The 18045-nt window shown below is 41.9% G+C and overlaps 1 protein-coding gene across 4 annotated transcripts; it reads right to left on the minus strand.

The window, feature by feature from the left end:
* Window positions 1-2114: 2114 nt before the first annotated feature.
* On the minus strand, window positions 2115-5638 carry LOC115663830 (uncharacterized). 4 transcript variants are annotated; one of them, XM_056313043.1, is made up of 3 exons: window positions 5494-5605; window positions 5231-5350; window positions 2115-4567 (listed from the first exon to the last, which is right to left on the minus strand). In XM_056313043.1, exon 3 carries the CDS (start codon window positions 4502-4504, stop codon window positions 2618-2620), a length of 1887 nt encoding a protein of 628 aa, XP_056169018.1. In that variant the 5' UTR covers window positions 4505-4567; window positions 5231-5350; window positions 5494-5605; the 3' UTR covers window positions 2115-2617. The 4 variants fall into 4 exon arrangements, with proteins under 4 accessions (XP_056169018.1, XP_030441658.1, XP_056169019.1 ...); XM_030585798.2 differs by lacking the exon at window positions 5231-5350 and having other exon boundaries at window positions 5494-5638; XM_056313044.1 differs by lacking the exon at window positions 5231-5350 and having other exon boundaries at window positions 2115-4533; window positions 5494-5629.
* Between the last annotated feature and the right edge of the window lie 12407 nt (window positions 5639-18045).

The following is an 18045-nucleotide window of genomic DNA, read 5'->3' on the forward strand; positions in this document are numbered from 1 at the left end:
ATATCACAGGAATGCAAGGAAACCAATATATATACTTCAACGGAATTTAATCGACGTCAAAGTATACAAAACATTGCCAATATTTAATCAATGACTAAGAACAATAAGATGAAGATTCAACGTTGGAATTTAATCGACGATGAAGATATAAAAACTATAGCTAAGATACACTTTGAAATTTAATCGACGGTGAAATATCTGAAATTTATAACTACGATACGGGAATTGAAAGATAACAAGTTTTGTTAGTTTTGTGCATGGGGGCTTATAAAGAGTACGATGTGGCTATTTAAAGTTTACAATCGACGTTACAAAATGTTACAAATACATATTACAATTGGAGGTGACAAACAGAGTTTATAAATGATTACTACGACTTCACTATTCGACATTTACTAAGACTCCACTACTCGACGGTTACATCGACTGCATTACTAGATGATTATACCAATGGTTACCTTGATGATTTTATCGACTCCATGATCTTGACGATTACTTGCATCCGAGATTGTCGACTCCATTACTTGTCAATTCTTTCAAGTAAACGATTCATCAAGTTGTTGATTCCTCAAGTTGTTGACTATTCTACTTATAAATGATTAAATTTTGCTCTCATCCATTAAGTCTATCACATGTTGATAATAACAAAAGATTGGACATTTTTTGGTGCATACAAGAAAGGGTGAGGCTCGATGACTGTTGATCTCATCGAGATCTAGATGGCCATGGAAGAGAAACAGAGCTCGATTGTGAACAAACCATGGACGCAGCTCTGGAAATCTGGATGTCCACGGATGCAATTGAGATTTGGACTACCATGAAGAGCTTAACTATTGTGGATGATGGCTCCGGCAAAGTTGATGGTAAGCTGTTGGCGTGGATCTGGAGGAGACACCGCCGACCATGGAGGTCGAACGGAGTCGGACAACTATAGCTAAGAGAAAAGACCCGCGAATGGGATTCGACGGAGATTAGGCTCCAATAGCCGTACTCACTTTGACTATCGGAGGACTATAGAGGCGCGAATAATAACCATTATGTTTCCCTATTTTTCTATTTTTTGTGTTCCCGGAAACAAGTTTGAAACAGAAAAGCGTTTGGTAAAATAATTTCATTTTTTCATTTTTGGGACAAATTTTGGCCTAGAAATAGATTTGAAACAGAAATGAGAAGTTAAAATTTTTTACTTTTCTATTTTTTGAACATAAACTAAAATAACAACTTTTTTTTATTGCTCACCCTTGCCGCCCGCCGCCGCTCGCCGCCTGGCCGCCCGCCCGCCACTACCCCCCACTTTCGCTCGTCGCCACCACCGCTCGCCGGCCATCCGCTGCCGTTCACCGGCCAACGGGAATAGAAATTTTGCGTCGTTATCAAACGAATTTCTATTCCAAGAATAGAAATTTTGTGTCGTTATCAAATACTACTTTTTGCTTAGAAACTTGTCTAGGAAAGAGAAATAGATTTTTTTATTTCGAGCCAGAAATAGGGCCGAGGATGAGAAATATTGTAATTCACGCCCTACGTGCTCTAATTCGATTTCTGTTGAGCTCTTGTTGACACATAACGCACAACAAGAAGAACAGGATTACAAAAGGAAAGGGGTTCGAATCTGATCGTTTCGGGTGAGCTCGGTTATATGACCCGAACCATCAAAATACCCAAATTCTTCCACTCAATACCCGAACCAAATGAGACCCGACCTAGAAAGACCCGAAATTTTCGATTCTAACCGGTTCGGTTATTTGGACACCCTGTAGACATAGGCATTTACACACGTGTCCTCATCTAGCTCTAGATCCATGACTTTGAGTCACTGGGAAAGGGTGATCATAACGAAAGTCAAAAGCGACAGCCTCAACCGATTTTAATTTCGTCCTCGCCTTACACATTCGGTATCGTTTTTCCCCCTCGAGACAGATCGATTTTACCAGAATTTTCCGTACAGTGAAAGCGCAGCATACAAAGTATGAACAGACAATACACGGGAGGATATGATCAACTTGGTATCAGAGGTTCAGGAATGAAGGTAAGAACGTGTCAAAATGTAGGGATACGTGTTTTGGCAAGAAGAAAAAATTGGAATACGTGTCTAAAATGAAGGTCAAAATGTCCGGACCCAAAGGATAGATAGATATCACATAGTTGATAGCTAGCAACAAGCCTGATTTTGGCCATAACCTGGGAGCAGGAGAGGCAAATGGTACATAAACAAATTGTCACCACCATACTTTTGCCAACAAATATACACCTGGGAAATCACAGACTTCTACTAAAACCCAATTGTAAAAGATTACTTACTTACGAGGTAAGCAGACCGCAGAGCCAAAATTTTTATGGCTGGTGAGACATCACATCCGCCGTCGAGCCAAAAGGGCAGGGTTGTGAAACTCCCAACTAGAGCCTCGTGTATAAGCATCTGGGTATTACACTATCTGTATTGTATTGCAGGTACAGGTAAAACTTTTTACCTCTACAGTACCAAGAAGTTTAAGTTGAAATCTTACGTGGCACGACAAGAACTTGATCGATTCAGGAGGGGGATAGAACCTTTGTTCCCCCAAGGAAAAGGGTGATTTCCAGTGAATTGCCGGTTTGGCGGAAAGTACAGTAATGCTCACTCTTTCAAATCCAGGTACTCGTCGAATATTCGACTGCTTGCGCACTCCACCAAGGTTTTCGCGTTGAGTTCTCTACCGAATCTCCATATGTAATTCAGACCCACGAGGAGCTCCGTGATGATGGCCTCTGTCTTCTCCTGATTTGCGAAATAAAGGGTCTGTACAAGGAGCATGTTCGTCCTCGAGACCAGGTTCTGTTGCTCAAAGCTACGCTCGGACTGCCACCTTATCATGTTATGCGCGAGAGGGGCCAACCAGTCCAGTATCCGTGATATCGCCTCGCTCCACTCGCCTGCAAGAGCTGTGTTGTAATCCGATGAAGCCAAGCTCTTGGCACATGGCTTTAGCCTCGATTTTAAAGTGGTCCTCACGCTTGCAGGCAACATATTGTACAGATCATCCCTGGCATCGAGACCAATCAAATGAGGAGCTTCAGCTAGCTTCTGGATTACAATAATGACATTTGCATAGTGCAGCGCTAAACCGGCAGCACCAAGACTCTCTGGCAGGGCATTCAGCAATCTGCGCTTAGAGCTGAAGCTTGATAAATTACCATCAACCTTGTATCCATTGACATCTTCAAGCTTACTGTCTTTGCTGCTGTCATGGATTCCGGGAGGTACACCATCTTTATCTACATAACAATCAGTTACAGGTGAATTGTTCCCGTTCATCACGCAACCTTTCAGAGGTCCAATTGAAGCCAACTGGTTCTGCTTGGAATTTGACTTCCTTCCTTGGAATACAGAAGAATGACCAAGACCCCGCCATAGCCCCTGCCGGATCTTATTTGCACTAATTAATGGGCCAGATTTTGTCGACTTACCAGGAGGACCAGGATGGAAGTTGACACTGTTAGCATTATGCATTCCAGGAGCAGGGCTAGCCCTCGCGCTGGAGCCTCCAAGAGGACCAGAATAGAAGCTAACGCTCTTGGGGTTATCTATTTCAGAAGCAGTGCTCGCTTTCGTGTTGGAGCTGCCAAGAGGACCCGAATAAAAATTCTTGGCATTACTTGCCTTCGGAACGCGAACTGATTTTTCAGTCGACCTCCCAATGGCACCAGAAAAGAACCTCGGATGGTTGTTCTCAGAGGGATGAACAGAAGATTGAAGTTGTGCAGACAGCGGCTGGCTGCGAGATACATGATTTGACGCCTTTGGTTCCTTGATATCACTGCCATCATCAAGCTGTTGAATCCCGAAGACACGTTTTATCTGCACAAACACTGTAAACAATGACCTTGCCAATAGCCGAACTACATAGTCATGATTTTTGTTCCAGAGAGACATCTCCTGCAATGTCTTGACCTCATGCCGCTTCCACACGACCTTTTTCTGGTATTCCAGTAAATTGGCTGGATCGCCATCATTACTCTTCATTCTTTTCAGAGTCTGCTCAAGGTCAGCAAGAACTTCCGTCTCTTGATACAAGTTCGCGTTAACCGAAACAAATCTTTCCATCTTCTTGATTTTCCTCTCCATCTTCTTCCATGTGAGTTTCCAACCACATGGGTCGTCACCCCTCCTCATCAAATTTTCAAAGAAGACCTCAAAACTCTTCAAGCCAGGGTCGGTGCATTTCTTCCCCAGCCTGGCCACAGATTTTGCAATGTTTCTCATATTCTCGATCATCTCGTAACATATCAGCCGCACAATGAACTCCTCATCATCCGAAATGAGCTTCTTTATACCAACTGAATCTGCGATCTCCTCTCTCAGCCGCTTAATGTTCTTGTCACTCAGAGACTGCCAGAGATGTACCACCTTCGACATCAAGCTTGCAGACTCAAACGCTAATACACCAATCACCACCTTCTGAGAACCGGCCGCATTCTTCCGCGGCGTTCCCCAAAGACTACGAAACCAAGATTCTGCAACCATCTTCCCCGAAAATTGCACCTAACAAAAGTCTTTACAGCAAACTCACCATCAAATCCCTCGATTCTGCGACATTGAACGACGAATATACTAAAAACTTAATGAAGCTGATGAGACCAAATTAAGCAAAAGAATCAATCACAACAACAAATAAAATTTCAGAAGTCTCCAAGATCTATAGAAAGGAATGAATAGCCAAGGGACCATAAAGTCCACTGCATGTGAAGTAACAAGGATACAAGGAACTATTTCAGCTGACAAATATGAGCGTTTCAGAGGTAATACCAACCACACTGTTTGCAGCTCAAATCGAGAATTTCAGAGATCAAAAGCCCAAGAAGATCAATAGAAGAACAATCCAAACAAAGAAAAAAAAATAGCTAAACAAAATTCCTTCTTTTACCAAAAATACAAATAAAGCGTGCAACAAAAAAAAAACAGACTGATTTTCAGAAAAACAGGCAGCAACAAGTCAAACCAATAATCATAGAATAACAACGGATTTAAACAAAAAAAGCACCTCAAACCCAAGTTCTCTTCACCCCCTTCTTTCACAAAATTCGTGTAAAACAACAGGAACGAAGCCGCAACATGAAATCGAAAAAATCCCAAACACTTGAGATTTTCATCCTGTAAAGAGCTTCCCTCGAGAGCTTTCCCGGCAATCAAAAAGCAATACCCAGAAAGAGAAAAAAAAAGAAGAAGGAAGAAAGAAACAATAAAGAAAACCTCAACAGCTACTTTTCACAGGGTCACGAACTGCTTTCACTCGCTTCAGCGTGACAAGATCGAGCCATCGAAACAAGAAGGCGACCCAGCAAACACCCCCAGGAGTCCAGGCTCCACGCACTACAAATTCCAACCGAGGCCCGAATTCAAGAGAGGCAAGAAAGTTCAAACAGCTGAACCGAACTGGGCACAGCACAGCACACTACATTCGCACAGACCCAAAAGGCCCAGAAAAGCAGAGCAATCAAAAGAGCGACTTTTACCAGCAGCATGAGCCTTGCAGGGTCATCTCCTCACCGCCCACCTAGAGAGAGAGAGAGTGTGTGTGTGGAGGAAGGAGGAGGGAAGGTGCAGAAGAGGAGGAGTGAAGGGCACATGGGAGGAAGCCGAAATTTTAGAAAGAGCGAACAAAACGAGTGAATTAAAGAATTCCTTCCAGCACCAGTGTGCCTCCCTTTTGCAATCCCGGTCCCTCTACTTCCTCCTATTTACCCAATTGGCCCCTCCCATCCTGGCCCACAAGTAATCATTTTTTCTAGATTGACCCACATAAAGGAATTCGAAAGTTTCTTTTGCTCCTCGCTTCGTTTGGGGGGGTGGCAAAGAGTCAAAGGCGAGGGGGAAGATGATGGACAGCGGGAGAACAAAAGCGTTGTTTCTTTTTTTTTTTCTGTTCTTTGAGCTAATAAAATTTGACCCAATTATTTGGTCAAACTAATGATTAACTATGATTCTCGAACGGGGTCATTTTTTTTTTCTTTTTACCATTCCACGTTTTATAAACCACACGTCCCCGCACAATCTGATTTTTATCTAGAATTACATAAATGTCGGCATGCATATACACTAATTATTCTTTCGAAAATTTTAAAAGGAAAAAAGAGCCATAAAAAACCTTCAAATTATGCCCGTGTGATACATTTACACTCCGTTAAGATTCTGTCAATGAACGCCGCTAAAAATCTGCATATATGGACGCTGGAAGGTAAACGGGGTTAAAATGGTGTCTACGCGGCTTAAATGAAACAAAAACGATATTGTTTTGGCTGAAAAATCATCTGACACAAACATTGACGAAGACAAATGTGTTATGTAGGTACAATTTTGGGATTCTTCACGGTAAATGTGCCATCATATGCATGATTCGTGAATTTTTGATGACTTATTCCCATGGTTGAGATGGAAAATAAATCGACTAGCCCAAACCCAAATTGCGGGTTGACTCGAGTCAAAACTCACAGGCGAGTCAATCATTTTGTATGGTCCCAATCATGTGTTGTAGGATGATAAAGCGACTTTGGCCAATTAACTGTTGGGACATTGACATGTAATTAAAAAGGAATCTCACAGGGGAGGATTATTCGGCCGAATTGAAAATGAGAGGTTTCTACTACTCCAATCTGTGCAAAGAAAGGTAGGCCGAACGAAGGAAAAACAGCCAACAGAATTATGCATTTTGGTGCATTCACTTATCCGCATGAACAAATATGAAAAAAAGAAAGATTCAATTAAAATAGAAATTATAAAATACGGTACGATCCTTAGAAAAATAATATTAATTGCCGGCGAAGTGAATTAACTCGAGCAAGCCGACTGCCATCACCATCCATGAATAAAAGGGTGATATCCTGAACAGACTGTTAACGGGATCTTGATTTATCCTATCTTTTTTTTTTCTCTCTCTCGATGATTATAACGACAGTCGATATTATTTTATAGCAAGTGTAGAGCTCGCCAAAAGCCCCGCCCCGAGTTTACCCTCTCTTTTTTATCCTTTTCTCCCCGCATACATCGAATAAATTATAGCCATGTGGTTGATCTGTCAACAGGGGTCTACTCAAATCTTCCGTTTTAAAAACCCGACCCCCCCTAATTTTCCTTGCGGTGTACACAAATATATATAAAATTAATTGTCTAATTAAATGTAATCGCTATCATAGTGTTAAAGAGTTTTAGGAAAAAGCCACTTCAGCCATCGAGATTGCGGGGCCCGCCACTTAAGACCGTTCAAAAAAGGCTGGGAGAAACTGGGAGCCTCTCGGTTTTTTGATGAAACAAAATCCCGATCGCTCATCGGGGTGTTTTCTCTCCCCCCGGGGGGGGGCTAATGTGAAAAGATCGGGAACGTTTCGGGGACCGGAACGTGGATAGCCAAAAGAGGAAGGCCCCGGTGAGGAATTAAGTGGAAGTCGAGGGGCCACACGGGAAAAGATGAGAGGAGAGCAGTCGCCATCATTAATGGCTACCACGCGGAAACGAGCCGTTTTTACCGATTTGACCCCGGCGTCTTATGGGAGAGGAGCTGCGAGTCGCCGTGGCCGCGAGGGGAAAAGAGGAGCCGACGCTACTTTTCTTTAATGAAAAGGGAATTTACTTATTTGAGCCCTGTTCCTTTTGTTTTCTTTCGGGGAAAACTGATACGAATAGGCATTAAACTTTAATTTAATATATAACGTCGCCTCTCGACTTTTAATTTGTTCAATATGATAATATTATCATCGAACTTTTCATCTGTTCAGTACAATCCTTGAACTTTTGGTACGTGTTCAATTTAATCACTGTACTATACGAATATATTCAATATTGTCCCTGGGTTTGAATTAATGGAAGGATAACATTTGATGTAATTGTACTGTTCGGGGACTAGATTGAACATTTACCAAAATTTTAAGGATCACATTAAACACATTAAAAGTTCATGAACGACATTGCATATTAGGTCAAAGTCCAATAACTATTTATGTAATTATCAATTTTCTTTTCTTCGTGGGCAACAAGGGCAGCTATCCCTTTCGGCATTTACCATGACGATTTTACTTCTTACAGAATGTTCGGTATGAGTGATTCAACTCAATCCACTTATAGATGGGGTTAATTCCAAAAAAGCACCAACTTTAGGTCGAGGGACGATTTCGAACTTTTTTTGTCCCATAAAAAGCACCAACTTTAGGTCGAGGGACGATTCGCCCGAACTTTTTTTGGTCTCGTAAAAAGCACCAACTTTCATTTAAATCCTAAATTTGACCCCCAGTGACTTTTGTCAAAGTTATCCTTGTTTGAGAAAAAAAGTTATGGTGGTGAGGCCGGCGAATCTCTTCCATGGCGTCTGTTGACGGGCGGTGGTCTACACTTTAGATTACGACAAAACGACGAAGTTTGGTTAGAAAGATTCAATCTGGAGATATTTTTGACTTGCTTAGGTGAAGTGAAGGAGACGAACGGTTTCACCGTTATTCTTCAAGCCGTGGTTCGGAGAGAATAAGACAATGAATAATGCTTTAAATCCAGTCGCAAGTCACGTGGATTTATTCTAAGGTAGAATAGTCTAGTTGGAAAATCAATTGTTTTAAGTCAATAATGATTTGGGATTTAAGTGAAAGTTGGTGCTTTTTATGGGACAAAAAAAGTTTGGGCCATAATTGTCCATCGACCTAAAGTTGATGCTTTTTATGGGAACAAAAAAAAGTTCAGGCCAAAATTATCCCTTGACCTAAAATTGGTGTTTTTTTTTGGAATTAACCCCTTATAGATGTATGAGCCCGTCATGGCTTAGGTAATAAATGTCCAGAGCACAAATGTTCTCTTGTGACCACGTGGAAGACGATGTGACCCGTTTATCATTGGACTATCACGACTCGATAATGATATTTTGGTTTTAGCTTTCAATTTTTTAGTTTTCTAAGACGTACTTGTTTTATTATGTGTAGCGATTAAGGATTTTAACTTATGGGAAGATTCTTGTTGGAATCACAAATAGGAACGGAATCGAGTCAACACAAATTACTATTGAGCTTGATTTAGCTTGAATATCCAAGGCTCCATACTTGACTCGAGCTCAATGGAGCTTGATATATCGAGCTCAAACTCGACTCGATTAGGTTTTCATTAAGCTCGAGCTCACTCAACTCAATTTAGTAAGTAAATAATTTATTCAAAACTCAAATTTGAGCTCACATCTGAGCTCGAATTCGGGAAACAAATTACAGTTAAAAACTTAATAATTTTTGTCAATTGACTCGTACTTATAAACGATCATAATTAAAGCATGTAAAAGTATAATTGCTCAATTAGACTCGCGAGTTACTCCAGTCTAGCATCATCAAACTCGAGCTCGACTCGACTAAGTATTTGAGCTACTCAAACTCAAAAAGAATTGAACCGAGTTCAGCTAATCCCTAGTCGAATTAGAGTAGCTCGCGAGCAGCTTACCTCATTTACGTCCCTAATCACGATCGTTCCTCTCAAAGTATCCTTAAGGGTCGAATCAATCATCTTGTTACCGTAGCCTTACTCGATGCACTCGCGCAAAAGTATTCGCGTGGAACCATCGGAAGCAACCAAGCTGAAAAAGTTCGAATACTCATCCAATGAAAGCACGCAATTAATAAGAAATTCTCCAAGCCAAAAAGTTTTAAAAGCAATTCCATTGCAATCCAAGAATGTTTTCATGTATCTTTGGAATTACTTTGACAGGTTAACGGGAATAATATCTGACCTAATTTTCACGGGATGTCGCGAATATTGCATTGCACAGCAGATGCTAGTTGTCCAAGAAGCAATTAATAAGACGAACTATTAATCAAATTGCTTTATTAATTTAGTCGAAGAAAATTGCAACGATGCATGTTCTGGCTGTCCGGGCGTTATGTTAAGCCAAAGCAACATTAAAAAAAGCAAAATAAAAAAATTGCTAAGTTCCAGTCGGTGTCCTGATTCTTAAGATCCGGGTACTTAGGGTTATTTTGGCGCTCCATTGCATGTGAATCTAAAAACAGCATTTGCCCCTTTGCATGCATGACATTGCCTTATAATATATAGGCAAGCAATTTGTCTCTACTATACTCTGCAAAAGAAGGAAGATATTAATACATACTTTTGGCTTTGGGAAGTGACCGCTGACCACATAAACCCAATATTTATAAATTATATGGTATGCGATGTAGGAATCTTTTTTGTGATCACTTACTCTTTGTTGGGATCAATTCCTTCGGATGACCATCCTCAGTGAAGCCAACCTACCACTTGTGAAAAGCGAAATGTCTCGTATTCCTAACTGGTTAGTTAGGTCCGGTGTCGTTCAAGGGATGATTACCTTTTGATCGATCCATTTGGATTTCGTCGACACGCCGATTAAATCGATCTTATCGGTCGCTCCTTTGACCGGAGCTTTTCCTCGGTCCATCCGATCCCCAATTTGGACGAGTCAAATAATTGCGGCCGGTCGACATGATTTGGTGAAGCTCGCCGTGTACCATTAACATAAAACGTATCGATTGCGAATACGAGTACTAATGATTAGCATGGAAGACTAAGGGGTCAATGAATTTCTTTTATTTTTGGGCAATGGCTTTACTTTCATCCCCACCAATTCGTCCTTCTCTAGGGAACTCAAATTATGATTGCATCTTCAGGTAAGAGGAGGGGGGGTGATTAGCTTTCACTATCTCGTAGTGGCTCCTTTAAAATATTAGATGAAATGACGGGTATAAAAGATGCTTTCCTTGTATATTCTTAATGCTGTAATCGATGAGGAGGAGGGTTTCGACTCGACAAGAGCAGTCGCTCAATGATTCCGGAGGCGATAGGCTCTTTTTGACTTGCGATGGGCAATCATTCACATTACTGCTGGGCAAAAACCAAAGCAACGTGGGGTCGGTCCTCCACACTTGGCCAGTAATTTTGCTTGGAGGTCGTTGTCCTATTTGTCATTTTACCCTTTTGGTGAGGCAAGACGAGAAAATCTAGTGTCGTGTCGCGACACGACAATAATGGGATTGAGATGAAGGGGTGCTTTCATTTCGTTGAAAATTTCGTAATAAAGAAAAAAATATCTTACATAAAGAAAATGATTAGTTTTTTATTTAATTTGTGAATCAGAGAAAGTGATTTTCATCTTACCAAAAGAAAAAGTCATTTTCTCTCAAAAAAATATTTTTTGGTCAAAGAAACATTTTATTCATTTTTACGGATATGCAATAGAGATACACAATCCAAGACAACAAAACAAGTTTTATAAATCATTAGAGCAAAGTTATGGGTCATACGCTTAAAAAGCATATTTGAGACTTCATCAAATTAAAATCGGTGCCCGATCACCAAATTCGTTTTCAGTAACGAGCACACAGCGAGATCTCCATCTATTGCTTTGGTTTTGCCTTTTGGCGGTGCACGCCTAAGTTCGACATCCCCAACACCATCGCCGTGCAAAGTAACAAAGTCGAACATGCACAGATCTGACACATGTGAGAGCAAAACCATCTTGAAATTGCTTTGATATCCTTCGAAACTGGACTTGTACACTAACGAAACTCGAGAAAAGCGAAACCCCAAAATCATAAACGCAAAAATAAACCCCAAATCTAGACTAGATCAGGATAAAAACCTCCCCGAAACGAGAGAGAGAAACTTCTAGATTTACACTAGGTCAGAAGAAAGAAGCTACTCAAAATGGGAGGAAAACAAGAAAAAGAAAACAAAGAACCAAATCAATCAAAGAAAAAAAAAAGGGAGAGGAGGGGGAGATCTAACTCAAACCCTCCCCTCCATCGTTTTCCCCAAATTTAAGTTCGTTGCTTTTAGTCCATGGATAACATTTTTCGTAGATCGATTAGTTTTCTATCATCTAAATATTGAAAAGTAGGAAAATAATTTATTGCAAAACAATTTTCCTTCAAACAAACGGACCCAAAATTACTATTTCAAAGTAACCGGTAAACGGTATACTTTCTTGTATTATCCTTGACTGAAGAAATTTTTTTTTCTTTTTCTTTAAATAAGTAGACTAACTAGATTGGAGTCGGGAATACCGTTTATATTCGATGTAGCAAGTTGGGTGTAAAATATTAGTAGTGGTAACACTTGGATGGTATTTGGAATCGGATCACTAAACTTTGATTTAAACTTTCAAATATACTGAAATTATGATTATGATTTTGTTTTTTTAGCAATCGATCCACTTTGATTACCGTTTGACCTATTTCCCGGCAAAACCCTAACACGGTAGCCACGTGGCATTGATATAGCGTCAGCACTAACATTACAACTAAAAAAAAAATCAAATCTAACAAAATATAAGTAAAAAGATTAAGGAAAAGAAAAGGTAAAAGGTAAAGAGTCGTTAGTCTCTACCATATTTAGCGAAGGGTTGGCGATCATTCATAGCAACAAAGGGTCACCGGGCCCTCTACCGCTATCACAAAAGGTAGTGCTGCCCTCTGCGACGGTAGAAGAGAGTTGTGCCACCTCTACTCATGAGTGTAGGGGTAGCTCAATTCATTTCATGCCATGGCAAAGGACCCGCGACCCCTTATCTTTTCTAGCAAAGGGCCGACGACCTTCCGCTGGAGATGGATGTTAGAGGGTTGCAACCCTTTCTTCTCTCTTTCTCTCTCTTTTTTTTTTAAGTAATTTTTTTAGTTTTTTTCATTAGGGCAAACATGGCATCCAGCGTGACACCATGTCACCACCACGTGTCACGATGTCAGAAAATCGAATGGTTGGTAACTTGATTACAAATACCGCATATATCTATTAATGAGGTTCTTTCCTTATATTTTATTTTCCAACTCCATCTCTATGCTAAGACTGCAATAAACCCAATTCGTTTGGTTTTGTTAGCGATTGTTGGGACTCAGCAATAGAAACCGAGAAGTGAAGAAGCCTATACATATAATATACCCAAAAGAGGAAGCATCCCTCCTACGGAATTCGAGTCTGCGATACACGTACCTACAAAACTACTAACGCTAGATACATTGTGTCCGTAGCCCACAGATTCAAACGAAAGGACGAAACATCAACGAAAAACAGCAAGACCTTTGTGAAGGCTTATTCCCCGGTCTAAACACGTGGTCCATCTTCACATGTTGGAAAGCGGCCATCAATCTTGTACGCGTTCATAATTTTCAAAGTGCAATGTTGATCTTCAACTCTTAATTTTGTGTAATGTGGTCTCTGAACTTTAACCCAATATGCAATGTTGTCCCTAGACTTATAATTTATTCAATATGGTTCATGAACTATTGTTAAACATTCAATATAGTCCATAAACTATATGTATATATATCACATTAAACATTGGACCAAATTTTAGGCGTTGAACAAATTAAAGTTCAGGGATGACATTGCATATTGACCAAAATCCATGGACCACGTTGAACAAATTAAAGTCCAGGAACGACATTACACATCAGACTAAAATTTAAGGACCATCTATGTCATTTTCTCAAATTTTCCCATTACGAACCCTTTAATGCGAGAATTACATTCACGGCCTCCAATTCTATGTGCAAAGACAATAGTTGACCCTATCCCGATGACACTGTGAATCTATGATGTTTCGTGGATGGGTCATGTCTGAGTGCTAGCCTCAATTTATATTCTCTTCGAGAAAATTTCTTCGGCAATTCGTTGCCTTTCCCTCCCGTCCGCTCAACCAAAGGAAACATATAAAACATAAGAGTGACAGAGATGTATTTGTCGAGCTGATATGTGCTGATCTCAGTTTCTCACTCTAGAAGTTGTCATATACTATGTGCGACTATCATAATCCAATAAAGCATGATACTAGGGCTCTGTTTATTTCACAGAAAACGAATGATTTGAAAAATATTTTTCTAAAAGTGATCGTTTGTATCGCTGGCAAAAATGAATAGACCAAAAAATGTTTCATCATCCACGAAAATATTTAGACATAATTTGTTGTCGATAATGAAAATATTTTTCATTGGCTATTTATTTCAAGCGCTATAAACGATCATTTTTATAAAATTATTTTTCATATCATTTATTTTTTACGAAATAAATGGAGTCCAAGGAAAATTAGTTGGAGAGGCAAGTACATTGTGACCGGCTAAGAGCCCCTATTGTTTCGTATCAAACTTGGTCTCTCTTGCGATTGGTAAAGTGAAAGTCTTGATTTCATACCCTCTTCTTTTGGCCGCAAGTCCAATTTCATAACTCAATCTACTTTACTTTATCTCACGCAGACAAAAACTATCATAAACAAATCAATCCCCTTCTGGACGATAAATAGCACAAGAGCTTTCTTTTATAGCGTGCAGACCCAAAAACAGAAGAAGAAGAAGCACCTATCGGTATTTTTTTGGGTTAATACCACAAAAAACTCCAAACTGATACAGCTGTGATAAATTTACCCCAAACTAATTTTTTTGACCACAAAAAATCCCAAACTGGTACACCTGTGACAAATTTATTTTTTGTTAGTTTTTCGTTAAATTTTACCGTCAAATTGCTGAGTTAAATGACATATAGTAGTTGACGGATGTACTTATTTGGGGTTTTACCCCTCCGTTTGTCACAGATTTACCAAGTGTACTAGTTTAGGGTTTGTTGTGGTCAAAAAATTAGTTTGAGGTAAATTTATCACAGGTGTACCAGTTTGGGGTTTTTTATAGTTAAAAAATTAATTCGGGGTAAATTTATCACAGATGTACCAGTTTAGAGTTTTTCGTGGTATTAACCCTTTTTTGTTGTTTTCTGTTCTACTTAGAATAGGACGAGTCGAGGGTCCAATCAAGGGAAAATCCAGAGAATCTCCCGCGGTTGATAGATTTCCGAAGATGTCGGTAAATTTCTAATACTCTTCATAAAAAAAAAAAACAACCGATAACCTATTGTTAGGTAACTCATTTGTAACTTAACATTAAAATTAGAAATTTATGAACTTTCAAATTAATCGTTGTTTACCAACTTGTCTGAAATTTTGTAGGTGTGGAAATAAATTACTAATGTTGACACCTAAATTTTGCCCAAATCATTTACGGTTTTATCGCATAAAAATTAGGGTTTAATCTTTTAACCCCTTAACAAAAATATTTTCATTAAATTGCATGGCACATAGACATTAGGTGCATTTGCATTAACATGATCGATTAGGACATATTTTACTTAAATTTCAAAAAAAAAAAAGGGTTTCCGAGCCAAGTTAGTCGACCCATCCTTTTTTTTTTTTTTCGTGTGGCCCATCTAGCTCTTCCTTCTTTTTTATTTTTCGCGTGGGCCGGCCCATTCCTCCCGGGCCCGGCCCGCGCACTGTTCAAACCTCCCCCCCAGTCAACATTTCTGAGCGTACGGGGGGGAGAAGACCGGAACAGTGGCAAAACGCCACAGCGACAGTAGCAACAGAGAGGCAGAGGCAGAGCAGGGGCGCGGGGGAGTCCAGGCGATCACCCAGCGTGATCCGCGGGTCGGGGCCAGGCCGACAGCGCGGGCTGGCGGTGGCAGGGGCCATGCGCGCCTGCTGGCCGACCTTAAAGCCGAGAGGGAGATCGCGAGAGAAACGGGAGGGGGGGTCCGGAGAGAACAGAAACCGGGAGAGAGAGAGAGAGAGAGAGAGCTCCACAGAGTGAGAAAGAGAACTGAGAGAGAGATCCGAGGCCGAGTGGGCTCCCGTCGACGACCGTCGCGCCTCAACCGCGGCCGGCGGACCAGACGTTTCTCGCGGTAGGTCCCGGCCCCGAGTTTTCGTCGGGTTTTTTTTGTTCGGTTTGGTTCGGGGTCGATTTCCCGAGGATTTCGGCTCGGAGACGTGCGGGACGACCGGACAAAGTCCGATCTGTAGTCGTCCCCGCTCGCCGCCCCCGAGTCGGATAGGGAGCGCCACAAAGGCCGCCCCTCCTTCCCCTGTTTTTGGTCTGCTGGTCAGCGTCCCCTGTTTTTCGGGTTCACTGGCCGGAGCTCGCGGCCGTCCGGCTCGCGCGAGTTCCGGCCCGTGATACCACGTGCTTGATCCTGCCTGTTGATGCGTCTTTCTGTGTGAATCCCGGACATGTTTGAGCCCCGATCGAACCTGAAATCTCCCGTTTTCGTTGCGCCCTCCAACCGTTCGATGTTATGCTTGAATGAGATCCTTTTTTTTTCGTTTGTGCGTAATGCATTCCGGAGTCTGGGTGTCTCTCTCTTCACTTGTGATGTCTCGGGTGCGTCGCCGGGCGTGTGGTAGAAGCTCAGCCCGTTGGTTTTCGGTCGGTCGAGTCGTTTCTGTTTTTGCCGACGAACGAGGAACGTCTGTTGGGCGCGAGCAGAGCCTCGCCGGGGCTTGGCCGGTGCGTGGTTGTCCGGTCCCTCGTCGGGGCTTGGTCAGTCCGGCCCAGTCGTCGGCTGGTGGCTCAGGTGGCGGAGGAGTCTCGCGGTCCGAGCGGCGGTTCGGGCGTGACCGCGTGCGGAGTTGGTCAGCCTGTCCCTTGTCGGGGCTTGGCTGGTCCGCGGTCGGCCATCCCCTCGTCGGGGTCTGGGCAGTCCTGGCCGGTCGCCGGTCTTCGCGGCGAAGACGCCGATGTGACGCGGTGGCCGCCCCTCGTCGGGGCAGTGGCCGCGGGTAGAGAATCGCCGGTCGCCGGTCGTCGCTCGTCGCGGTGGCCGCCCCTCGTCGGGGCAGTGACCGCGAATCAGATTGGCGGCCTTGAGTCGGGTCGGCGGCCGGACCCCGGGTCGGGCGCACGGGTCTAACCGGGTAGGGTTTTGGTGTCTGGGCTGATTTTAGGTTTATTATGTTCTAATGGTTTTGGGCTTTATATTTCAGGTTTTGGGCCTTTTTGCGGGTGGGCTGAATTGGATAAGTTGGGCTGAAGGGTTATTTGGTCTTTTGTTCCTAGTGGGCTTTGGGCTTTCGTTTTTTTTTTAAAAAAAATTTGGGCTGGCCCCTTTTCTTTCTTTTTTAATTTGCCCGACCGGGCTCAATAAATGAGCCCGGTCCGGTTGTGGACCCGGGCCGGCGCGCCCGGGTTAGTCCCGACCCGGGTTGGATGTGGAGATCCGACCCGGGTCCATTTTATATTATTATTATGTTATTATTTTAATATAAAAATATTTTAAAAATGTTTTTTTTAAAAATTAAAAAAAAATTTAAAAATTTCGAAAATCAAAAAAAATATTGTTTGGGTTTTGGAATTGGTTTTTCTGGCCCTATTGTGTGATTAGTGTCATATTCGATCGCACATTGCTTAGTTCATACACTTTGAATGACGCGTTTAATTTAACCTCGCATGTAGATGATTATGCACGTTAGGTTCACGTAGTGGTTGTTGTTTCCCTTAGCTTGGTTAGGAATGAATTTTTTAGTCTCCCAGTTAGTGTGAACACGTTAGGTGGTGAATTGAACAAGATTAGGTACCGAAAGGGCACTAATTAGTCAATTAGTGTAATCAAGTTCTCGTACCCATTGAATCTCTGGTTCGTAGAAGTAAAGCATTTCTCCCGTGCTTTACTTGGGTGTCTAATCGACCCACCAAAAATCGATTAGTGGCGACTCCTAGATGAAATTGATTTGCATGTTAACAACTTAAACTTAAGTCGCGAATTGGTATGGGCTTGGAAGAGCTCGAGCTAGGTTTAACTTAGTAATCCAATAGCCAAACACCTTAGGCGGTCGGGGCCGGATCGGGGAGGTCGCGACAGCTTGGCGACTCCGCTGGGGACTTGAGGACTTAGGCCTAGTATATCTTGATTGTTTGTTAACTAACGTGGTCTTATGGCAGCACATTGTGAAGGCTTAGGTATGTTCGCTAACAAAGTGTTAAATGGTCTTGTAGGTTGGGAGTTATAAGGTGTGGAGTAATTGTTGACCCTTTGTTGACTCTTGAATTGCTTTGTGTATAAACTGTTGTGCATGCTTTAAATGTTTTAGCACTACACCGTTGCACACACAATCATGCTGCCGGACCTGGGCTGCACTAGGAATGTTTAGGATGGTATTGAGTTGGATACGACTTCGACCGCGATGCCGCGTAGTAGAGGTTGCCCAACTCAATCCCGAAAGCTTCTTTCTTGGTGTCAAGAATGCTTACCTTTGCCCG

This window comes from Syzygium oleosum, unplaced genomic scaffold (genome assembly GCF_021117445.2).
Source record: "Syzygium oleosum isolate NSW1041296 unplaced genomic scaffold, Sole_v2.1 Sole_v2.07, whole genome shotgun sequence".
In the NCBI taxonomy this organism is placed as follows: domain Eukaryota; kingdom Viridiplantae; phylum Streptophyta; class Magnoliopsida; order Myrtales; family Myrtaceae; genus Syzygium; species Syzygium oleosum.

Coding starts and splice junctions, on each gene's coding strand:
- LOC115663830 (XM_030585798.2), bottom strand. CDS start 4,504: ATGGTTGCAGAATCTTGGTTTCGTAGTCTTTGGGGAACGCCGCGGAAG.